The sequence below is a fragment of the Leishmania martiniquensis genome, chromosome 11 (assembly GCF_017916325.1).
Source record: "Leishmania martiniquensis isolate LSCM1 chromosome 11, whole genome shotgun sequence".
Lineage (NCBI taxonomy): Eukaryota > Euglenozoa > Kinetoplastea > Trypanosomatida > Trypanosomatidae > Leishmania > Leishmania martiniquensis.
Window position 1 is genome coordinate 362,392 of NC_090146.1, and position 11,202 is coordinate 373,593.

General features: G+C 61.5%; 1 protein-coding gene across 1 annotated transcript; it reads left to right on the forward strand.

Moving 5' to 3' along the window:
• Positions 1 to 353: 353 nt before the first annotated feature.
• LSCM1_06593 (uncharacterized protein) lies at positions 354 to 4,814 on the forward strand (the record flags this gene model as incomplete). Its single annotated transcript, XM_067324008.1, has 1 exon — positions 354 to 4,814. One exon carries the CDS (start codon positions 354 to 356, stop codon positions 4,812 to 4,814), a length of 4,461 nt encoding a protein of 1,486 aa, XP_067180549.1.
• Between the last annotated feature and the right edge of the window lie 6,388 nt (positions 4,815 to 11,202).

Sequence of the window (11,202 nt, forward strand, 5' to 3'; positions counted from 1 at the left end):
GGTGGTGGCCGCTGCTGCCAACTGTGGCTGCCGTCAACGCAAAGAGAGAGAGAGGGAGAGACAAACGTAGAAGTGGAGGCACGCATCGTTCATCTCAGGCCCACCCCCCTCCCCCACACGTATTTGCGTATCTAAGTGTGTGTGTATGTGGGCGTGACGTTGGCGGTTTGCATTGCGCACTTGAATGGCGCTGCTGTCCCCCCCCTCCGTGACACACGCATGACAATCTCTCGCACTCGCCTGCGCACGCCATAATTCATCCATCGATCCGTCGCGCACTTATCTTCTCCCTCTTTTCTCTCGTCGGAATTCGCCTCGCCAGATTCGTGTGCGTCTCACCCTGAGCAGACACCATGAGTGGGTCGCCATCAGTTTCCTCGCCGTTGGCGCTAACAACCGCCGATGAGGTCTCGATTAATGAAGGTGTTGGCGTCGTGGTGCGGGTCCGTCCCCTTTCCACGAAGGAGCGGGCGGATGCCAGGGTGCACAACTGCATTCACTGCATGCAGGACTGCATTGTCATCGATGGCGGCGCTCATGCGCGGTCATCGATGCATGCGAATGCGGCAGTGCCAGCCTCGCAGCCGACGCGCGCTACAACTCGCCCGTACCAGTTTTCAGTGGATCAGGTTTTCAACACGCACGCCTCGCAGATCGAAGTGTACGAGCAGTCGTGCAAGCGCATCGTAGAAGGCGTCTTCCACGGCGTCAACGGCTCCATCCTCGCGTACGGCGCGACCGGCTCTGGCAAGACACACACCATGTTTGGCAGCACGATGAGCGCTGCAGGTATTGTGTACCAGGCCGTCCAGGACATTTTTGCTGAGAAGGAACGGCTGGAGGAAGAGGAGGGGAAGCGGGTGCGCATCAAGTGCAGCTTCCTCGAAGTCTACAACGAGGATGTGTTTGACCTGCTCGCCAAGCCTATCGGGGAAGGCAGCAGTAGCGCGAAACCCCTGGTGAATGGCGGCAGCGGAGTGTCGGCCCGAGAGGCAAAGCGAGTCCCTCTTCAGGTGCGCGAAGCGTCCGGCATGACGACGTCCACACCTGCCGGCGTTGACGCCGATGAAAATGACAGCAGCAACGGCGGGTTGCACATTCACGGGCTTACACATATCTTCCCCGAGACGCTGGAGGACTTCGCCCGAAGCATCGAGCACGGCCACGCACAGCGATTTGTGGCGGTGACCGGGGCTAACTCGCAATCGAGCCGCTCGCACGCCATCATCACTGTTGAGGTAGAGGTGCGCAACGATAACACTTGCGTCAGCGTTAGTGGCCGCGGCTGTGCTTCTGCGACGGCTGATGAGGCCGATGCGGCAGAGGCGACTGCGGAATGCTCGCCATCAAAGAGAGTGGCGAAGAGGAAAAAGAAATCGGTAGCGCCGACTGTTACCATCGCAAAGATTCAGTTCGCGGATTTGGCGGGCTCTGAGCGAGCCGCCTCTACAAGCAATGTCGGCCTGCGTCTTCGCGAGGGCGGCAACATCAACCGCTCCCTGCTAGCGCTCGGTGCGGTAGTGCAGAGCCTGGCACAGCAGAAGGTGCGGCGACGACAGACAGGCGGCAAGGGTGGTGGCAAGATCTTCATACCTTACCGAGGGTCCAAGCTGACGCGGCTGCTGCGCGACAGCATTGGGGGCAACTGCCGCACGCTGATGCTGTTTTGCCTGAGCCCAAGCACAAAACACACCGAGGAGACGGTGAACACGATGAAGTTTGCGATGAATGCGAGGGAGATTCAGGTGGAGGCGCACCGCAACGAGTTCGCGGTGAACTCTAGCCAGCTTGCCAAGACACAGGAGGCGCTTATCGAAGAGCTGCGAGAGGAGCTTGCTCGCATGCAGTCTGCTCTCGCCGTCTACACGGGTGGTACCGGCGACAATGGCATGTACAACGGCTGTAGCGAAGCGAGCGTGTCTCAGCGTGCCGGCGCAGCGCTCGGTGGCGAGAGCGATGCGAAGGGTAGCGAGAGCCCCTCACCGGCGCAGCTCACCCGACAGGCGTCATCGCCAACGACGTCGAGCAGCCCTACTGCTCTCCTCAGCACTCGTGATCGAGGCCGCAGCAGCCCGGCACCTACACCAGCAGCGCCAGGCGTGCCCCCGTCTGGTAGTAAGAGCGCGCAGCAGAGCACTGCCACACCATCGGCCGCAGCGGTGGGCAGGACAGCGTCGCCGTCGTCCGTGAACGCATCCCGCTCCTCCGTCTCGTTCAGTGTCGCCGACACGTCTCGCGGCGGCAGCGTGCCGCGTTCGTCCCTCAACTGCCGCACCGCTCGGCCGTCCGTCTTTGCCGAAAACACTCCGCTTTTTTCTGAGTTGGAGGCAAAGCTGAAAAACTTCTCTGCTCATAAGGAAAGCCTCTACCACGAGGTGCGCGAGGCGCAGGAGCGGCAGCGCGATAGGGAGACGCAGCTGCGCGAGCAACAGTGGCGGCTGGCCACCTTCCTCGTCAGCGACATCTCTGGTAGCCGCGCGCGCGGCGAGGTAGACGGCAACTGCACCACCGCCGTGGGCGTCGCCGGCCTGCGCAAGATGATCGCCGCTATCGAGGCTGAGAAGGCCCAGCAAGCAGACCAGCTGGCAGCGCTGACAGAGCAGCTCGACGACGCGGATCGGCAGTTCGCCGCCACGCGGCAGGACCTGTTACGTGAACGTCAGGGCACGTCACTTGAGCTGCTGCTAGACAACACACGCCTGCGCCAAGGGTGCACGGAGGCTGAGTGCCTGGCGGCGCACTACCACCAAGAGTGCCGCTCGCTGCTCAACCGTCAGGCCGAATACGCTGAAGCACTCAGCAAATGTGTGGAGGCCATTCAGCGCCTTCGCCCGTACTTCACGCAGCTAGCGTCGCTCATGCCCGCCGGGCACGGCAGCAGCAGTGGCAACGCCGTCGCAGCTGCCGTCGAGGCGGCGAATGTCGCTCTCCTGTACGCGCTGCTTCCCACCGCGTCCACCGCGCAAATGGCGGCGGTGTTTGAGTCCGCGCTGCGCTCGGCCGTGAAATCGCCGCTGCCTGCTCCGGCTCTGGCACCAGCCTGTGCCCTTTCACCCTCGCCTCCGCAGACGCTCTCCTTTGTCCACCCACCGCTGGCGCCAAGCCCGACGAAGCGATCTGGTCGTAGCTGCAGCCGCAGCCCACTGCGCGGCGGCGGGCCTGCTGGCATCCGTAGCTCCAACCACCTCGCGGAGCACTTTCGTGACCTCATGGCCACCGCCGAGCTGATGCACCTCACTAGCAGCAGCGAGAGGGAGGCAAGCGAGAACACGGAGGTGGTTCGCACACGCCATGGCCATCTGATCTTGCCGACCGCGGAGAACAGCGTCGGCCCAGAGCAGCCTCTTTCCACGCAGCTGGCGGGTAGGATCAATGAGGCTAGTGGTCGCGCTCCGTCATTCAGCAGCAATGGGACCTCCCACGCGTACGGGCGCACGGTTAGCCTAACAGGCTTGACGCAAAGCACCACGACGGTGCCAGCGGGAGGTCGGAAGGGTCGCGCAGGCCAGTTAACTGAGAAGAGGTCGTCGAGTGGCTTGACCAGCGGGCACATGGCTCGCACCGCCAACGGAGACGCAGGGGCAACAGCCAAACGGAAATGGAGTGGTGGCGCAACAAACGTGCACGCACTCCAACGGTCTGTTTCTGCCCCGCTCCCATTCAGTCGCATGGCGCCGCGCACCACCGGCACGGCAGCTGGACCACCACGTCGGCCCAAGCCAGCTGGAAGCTCACGCTCCGCCGCTGCGCCACTAGCACGACGCAATGCCGGTGGACAGAGAGCTACCGGGAATCGGGCACTAAAGAAGATGCCCGTCAGCAGTTTCGGTTATGGGCAGAGTGACGCAGCTTCTCCCTCCGCCTTTGCTCGCAGCAGCACCGATTCGCCGCTGCAGTCAAGCGCACTAGCGACGGACTCGGCAGGGTACAGCCTTAGAGGACGGTTGCGTCATCGCAGCGTCGTGAGTTCGTCATCGCCTGCGCTTCCGCGGGCGTCTTCGGAGGCGACAGCGAACAGTGGCAGCAGCAGGAGCATGCCAAGCAGCAGTGGTGCCGCTAAGAAGCAGGGTCGCAGCCGGACCACGGGCAACAAGTTCACCACTGTCAACGTGACATCAGCTGGCACCTCCGTGGGCCATGGCCAACCACGCGCAGGACCGTGCCGGGAAAAGAAGCGCAGTGGCGGTGGTGCCGCGGCATACCTGCTTGCTCGCGCACGCACGTCATCGTCAAATCTTCACCGCGGCAATTCGAAGGTAGGCAAACTTGACAGACCCCAGGCGACATCCACTCCTGCTAGCTCCTCTCTCATGGCTGGCGCTGCTGGTTCACCGCTGCAGAGGCAGCCGGATGGTAGCGGCGCCGCTTCAATGAGCCTCAATGGCACAGGGACCCTGTCTCGCATCTCGTCTTCCAGCAGCAATAGCAGCAGCCTCAACGTGAGCTGCGTGTCCGAGCAGGTCCGCTTCAGCGGTGCGCTAGATAGCCAAGCTGCCACCGCTGAAACTGGTGCGGGCGACGCACAAAAAGTCACTAATGGTGAGCGCAACAGCCATGAAAGCACCCCACAGCTGACAGTGGCGCGCCTGTTGGAGTGCGCGGCGGCTGCGACGCCCGCATTACCGCAATACAACGACAGCTGCTCTCCAAAGACGCACAATAGTGATTATGCGAACAAAGAGAACAGCCAACACCTGATGCAGTTGCGCACGCGCACTGGGTTCACAGATGACCTCATGGTGAGTCTCAGCACGTCTCTCTCGGATGCGTTGTCGCCGAACAGTCGGGGACAGATATCTTCGACCTACTACTAGTCGCGCCCAATGGCCATGCAACACGGGCATGATTGTTGAGCGTTGCACAGTTCGCTGCCACAAGTGCCCGCTGTCCCACCAGTGCGTCTCTTCCCCTCTCCTCTCATGTGCCGCTGTTCCTTGGCTGCCATTGAGCACCCAACACCGTCGATGACTCGCCCTTCCGTATCGCCGAGAGCCGCCCTCTTCTCTCCTCCGTCGCGCTCTCTCCCTCTCGCATGTGTGCTTGCGTGTGTGAGCGTTCGTTTCCGTCTCAGGGGCGCTGCACAAAAATTTTTATCCATGCTACACGCGTGCGCGCCTGTTTGTTTTCTGCCCTTCCTCTCCTCGTTTCTACGAGACCAACGCCCACAGCCACCACTTCTCTTCCTGTATTTCTTGGCGATCTCTTGGAGGCGCTTGCTGTCTGTCTCCGCTTGTGTCTGCCACCTTTACCCGCTTGTGTGTTGGCGCCTGCGAACACCTCTCTTTCGTCTCGTCCCCTCTCTTTCTCGCGGCCGTCGATTTCGTCTGCGTCACTTCTGCGTCGAAGACTGGGGCCAAGGCGCCCTATATATATATATATGAATATATATATATATATCTGTGTGTGTGTGTGATGGCAGCATGTGCCCAACGGCCGAGGGGAGACGGCGAAAGAGGTGAAGAGTTACGTGGAGTGGGGTAGGACGGGTGTCTGGTCGACCAACACTGCGCTCTTCTTTTTCGGCTCCCCCCCTTTCTTCTGCTTGCTCGTCTTGCGTCTCTTCTACAAGACAGGCAGAAGGCGGGAGAGAGGGAGACAGAGGGCGGGCGGCGCAGAAAAGAGGTCGCATCAAAGACAGGAGAGAGGCGGGCAGTGGGCTGCGTGGAGTCCCCCCTCTCGCTTCATGGAAGGAGTTGGCGGTATTGAAACGTTATATATATATACATCGTGACTGCGCGCACACCATTTCTTTTTTCCCCTCTCTCTGTGTCTCCATCTTTTCTTCGCTCGTTCGATTCGATCGTGGCGCCTTCTTCGCGTCGTATGCACGGCCATGCCTGTCCCCTTTCATTAGTGGTTGTTCCTCTCCTCCTCCTCCCCCTTTTCCCCCTCCTCCCTTTTTTCTCTTTCTCTCCTCGCCCATCCGCCTTGCGCTGCTTTCCATGTACACTATGTGAAGAGGAGCAGTACGCCGCGCGATGGGGAAAGAGAGAGGAGGGGTGAGAGCAGAGAAAGGCGAAGTGGGTCGGAGGGGGAGAGGGGGGAGGAGAAGAGACAGGTAGATGAGAATGCCGCGTAAACGGGTGCCGTTAGGGATCGCGCATGCAGTCGGCCTGCGCCCTCCTTCTTTTTTTTGTTTCTGGGCTGCTGCGCGGTCCCCTCCTCCCGTTGTCGTACTGACGTTTATGCGAATAGGTGTTTCTCATTGCCTCTGGCGCGTGCGGTGTCCTTTCGTACCTCCCACATTCCCCACCGCAGCGCATGGGAAATCGCTGCCACCGACACCCTTACAGGTGCAGTGCGCGCTGTTTTTTTTTTTCAACCTCTTCCTTGTGTTGGTCCCTGAGCACTTTTCCCCTTCCTCTCCTCTTTTTTTATCTGTATCTGTATTGCTCTCCCCTCCACCTTTTTATTTTATTTTGCTCCCTCCTCCCTCCCTTCCCCCTTTTTTCCTGTCTGAAGACCCCTGCGTCACGCATGCCCGGGCAACTTTCCTCGTTGTGGTGCTGTTGTTGCTGCCGTTTGCTGTTTACTGTGGCTCCCTTTTCTTTGTGATGCCACCCAGCGACGTGCACGCATACACCTCCCCGCGCTGTAAGCGGTGAGCGCCGCAGCCAAAAGTGGACGCTGCACATACATAAAGAACAAGAGAAGACTGCGTTACCTGTCAGGCACACATCACCTCATGTACAGTTTTTCCTGTGTTATATAGACTCCGAAACGATGAAGGCACGTGAAGTGGCAGACAACAGTGAAAGGGCAGAAGGGGAGAGGAGCGCTCATAATGAGGGGTGACCGAGAGAGGGGGGAGGAGCGTGATGAATGACGAAGGAATCACGCACTGGTATGCCGCAGGAGCCAGCGCGCTAGCCGACACTCTTCTTCCCTCTCTCTGCCTTCAGCACCACCGCCCGCCCCGTTTTCGCGTCCCGCCCTCTAACCCCTCTCTTCTGCTGTAGCCCAGTAGCGATTCTTCGGGATACGTGCGGATGCCCACGTAAAGTCCGGACTCGAAACGTTTTTCGTCCGACATATTTTTTCCCCCATTGCCTTTACCCTCTCCATCCTCTGTCTACCGGCAGAGCACACCACAGGTGTATCCGCGTATGCGTGTGCTAAGAGTGGTGTATGGGTGCGCTTAGGCGTTCTCTTTTAGCCATTTCTGTGGCAGTGGTGGAGATGCTGAGCACTCTCCTTGGTTTTAAAGCAGTGCCGGTTTTTGTGCGCGACGTCTGCGTATCTTCTGATGCACGGCAAGTGAGCGCGGGTGACCGTATGCTGCCGAAGCATCGCCACGAGCCGCGTCGCTACGGCATGGAAAGAGGAGACTGTCGGCCCCCCCTCCCTCCACACACACACACCGAATGCCGCACAGGCCTGTTGATGCCGCGCCGTGCCCCCCCCCTGCGACGTTGGCACAGCAGCCTGTGATAGCCGCTGAAACGGGCCATCTCGCAGCGGCTGCCCCTGCCATCTGGAAGAGAAGCCCCACCGCAGCCGCCCCGGACTTGCTCCTCACCACGGAGGTCCAGCGCCGGACAGGCACCAAGGTAGGGGCAGTGCTTGTGAGCGCCGCTCGCGCGTTCGACTCTGCGGGACACAGTACTATCGTGCTGAGGCCGCGGAGGCTTTACGCAGATCCTCAACGTACTCGCCGTTGCATAAATTTCGTGGACGATCGCTGCGCCTAAGGTCCCTTCGTCAAGGAGGAGTCGTGTCGTTTGCCGGCAGAGCTCTACAGGGGCCAGTCCACGGCCCTCTCATCGTCATGATTGCGCTTGGGCTCGCAGCGTGTGGCCCGCAAGAGGGCACCCCGACATCACCACGTCCTCTCTGCTGATGGCCTTCCGCATCTGACATCCTCCGCAGAGAGGGAGTGGGGGAGGGCAGACGCGCCACAGTGCAGCGCACGCCCAGGAGGGCATATCACCGAAAGTCGGTGCCTCATGGAGCCATATGCGCCATACAGAGTGCAGACCGACGCCTTCGGTGAGCGACACAGCCAACAGCGAAACCTCTGCGTTGCACGCAGGGACGCGGCCAAGCGCCGCTTACCAGCGCTGCATGGGGCTTCCCTCGTTGGGTGCCCGTGGCTGCCCTCTCCCCCGCCCACAATGGCCGCCTCCACGGCGACAGGCTGCGACCCCCTGTGCGCAGGCGCTGATCTCTGCACAGGCCCCTGCGCCCGCCGACTCGCGGCAGCGCTGTGCCTGTCGCGGCGCATGCGGCGGTCCCCGTGCCTTATCGGACGTGGCGGCGGGGCGCAGGCGCGGGAGGGGCGCATGGGCAGGCTGCAGGGTCTGAGAGGGTCGTGGCTTGGGGCTGGCCGGCCTCCCCCCTCGCCCGCCCCCCTCTCCGGCGTGCGCCTGGACCGCTGCCGAGCAGGGCACACAGGCCCGTGTGGCGCAGCGCGTGTGCGAGGGGGTGGGTGCGGTGAAGGACAGGGCGAGCCCGGTGGACGCGTGGGCCTGCAGGACCGGTATTTCGCCGCGTTGCCGCAGAGGTGGGCAAGCTGCTGGCTGTATGCGCTCGCTACCGCGCTTATGCTTGCAGGGACGCATCCAGAAGAAGTTTGGCGCACCTGGGGTGCTGTCATCTCCGTCTTTCTCTTTCAACGGACCCACGCTCGCTTTTTTTTCCGCTCTGCCATTGCCGTCATCACCGGCATCTGCCTTTCCGTCGACCGCGCCCAAGTCTTGTCGAGCTGAGCGCCTGTGTGGGCCACTGTGGGGACATATATATATATATAGAAAGAGGTGTGCGTGTGTGAGTGTCTTTGTGACGGTACTCCCCCTCCCCCCGTTTCACACCCCTTCCCCTTCTCCGCCCCTGGCCACCCTCTTCTTCGGACGATGTACATGCCTGCTTCTCCTCTTGCGGCTGCGAAAACCGTTGTTGTTGTCGACTGGCTTGATGACCACTCATGCTGACATGGGAGTGAGTGATGGCGTATGTGTGTGCCGTTTGTGCCGATGGGCTTTTTCGGTTTGTTTTCCGCCCGTTCGCTTCTCGTCGGTGCGCGTGACCGACTTCTGTGTCCGTCTCCTCCCCTCCCCTCTTTCTGGAATGTCTCTCGCACGCTTCTCTTCACCGCAGACCGTCACAAGGAAAAGCGCAAAGCGTCACACGTCAGGGACACGACGGTTTCTGAAACGGCTCGTGCGATGGCGGCTGCCACTGCTGTGGCTTTCTCCACGGCGCCTTCCCGGGTGGTGAGCACACCGTGAGTTTGCCGACGCTCCCCGCCCCCCTCCTCTTGCCGTCCAACCGTCTCATCCACGTTATCGCTACCATGCGGGGGGGTGGCGGGAGGGGAGCAGAAGCTGTGCTACCGTGCACGGAGCATTGAGCTGCGCTGGGACCGCGAAGAAAGGAAGTCTGGCCGCAGAGACGGTCTCGGGGCTGCCACCGCAGGCGCCCTTTTTGTGACTTTGCTGCATGGTCGCTCTCTTTTCCACCGCCTGTTGTACACGCGAACATATCCGAACGCGTATGCGCCTGTGCCCCTCCTCCTCCTCCTCCCCGGTAGGCAAAATGTGCTCTGCGTTCCGCCCCTCCCGCCTTCGCTCGCTTCCCCTAAACGCAGTGACACACACACACACACACAAACGGAAGCTGTAAGAGGCGAATCGACCGTGATGGCAAAGGTGGTGCACTCGCTGCGGGCCGCTGCCAACCCTCGACCCGCATCAGCCCGCTATCGCCGGCAGCGCGGCCAGCAGTGGGACACTCAGGAAGCAACGCGGTCACATCGAGGGCGATTACCGCTCCCCCTTTGCGACCGCCACCAAAAGAAGCGAGTCGGCTTCACGGTGGCCCGAGCCGAGAGCCTCAGTCGCTCCAAGAGACGCTCAAGCTGATTCATGGTCAGGTAACCAGTGTACTCCGCGCGCAGTTTCCTGCCGGTTTCTCTGTCTCTCTAGGGCAGGCGGTGTTCGTCCTGCGGCTTTGCACAACCTTTGCTGGCGCATGACTATGAGCTCATCGGGCTTCGCCGCTGCCAACAGTACGGTTGAGCTGGCCTGCTGACTGCATCGTCGACCCCATTGCCCGCTGCACTGTTAGACCCGAGGGCGCAGTCTTTATGCGACCCATCCACGCATCAGCCTTGATATACACGCCAGGTCAACCGGCGTAGGAAGGGTGGCCAGCCAACGCCGCTGCTACCATTCGCCTCTACCCCTTCGCGCAACTCTCAGCTGATTGGCCGTCCTGCCAGCGGTGCGGAGTGCACGGATAAGGTCCCGCGCAGATGCGCGTGTCGTTCGACCTGACGCCATCGCACCGGGAACGTGCCTCAAGGCCGTGTACTGGTCTATCGGAAGAGCGTTTGTCTGCGAATGACCGGGACCACGTTCAGAGGCCGCGAAGTTGCGCGCACGCTGCTGCGGTGCAAACCTTCCGCAGAGACCGCCCCCGCGCATTCTTGGAGCTGCAAGGGCGCCTGCCTCCGGCGTTGTGTCGCGTGCGCGTCGGCTTTGCGAGAGGAGTGCGTGCAGAAACGCGCTCGTCTCGTTTGCCTGCCGCGTCCATCTCCGTCTCGGCCACTCCTCTATTGCCACCGAACTCGGGGTAGCGGCCGCCCGCTTCCCCATACTCCTCTGCGGGCACGCGCCCTCCTGGTGCCGTTTCCTGTTCCCATGGTCCTGCTCGCGAGAGAGCATCAGTGCCATGGGGCTCGTTGTCTGCTCGTCTCGGTAACGTGACGCCGCAGAGGGCGCGCCCGCGTGAAAACGCCGTCTCCGTGCGGCGAATGCCGAGGATCCTGTACGCAGTCAGGGTCCTGTCGCGTCCATCAGCTGCGCCGCTGCCGACCATCGAGAGAACGACGACGGGGAGTCGCATGGTGCACGAGCCTGGCCGATGTGCGGGCTGATCCTGAGAAATGGGGCGGGGCGACTGCTCAGCGAGGGCCAGGCCACGGCGTCCTTCACCAAACGGGACCCTGCGTGGCAGTCCTTCGCTGCCCGGTCAAAAAAGCGGTCTCTCTTATGGCCCTGGTGAGCATGGCGTTGAGGCGCTGAAGCTAGGGCCCCAGCTGGGCCGTGACGATGCCGCGGTCTGCTGCGCATTCGTTCGCTGAGCCTTTGATGCCGGCCGGGCAGTGAGCCAGCGAGGGTTCTACACCTGTGCTACTGTGAGATATTGCCGACCGAGTCGGGAGGAAGCGATGCAGAAGAACGCCCACGGATCCTCCTCTGT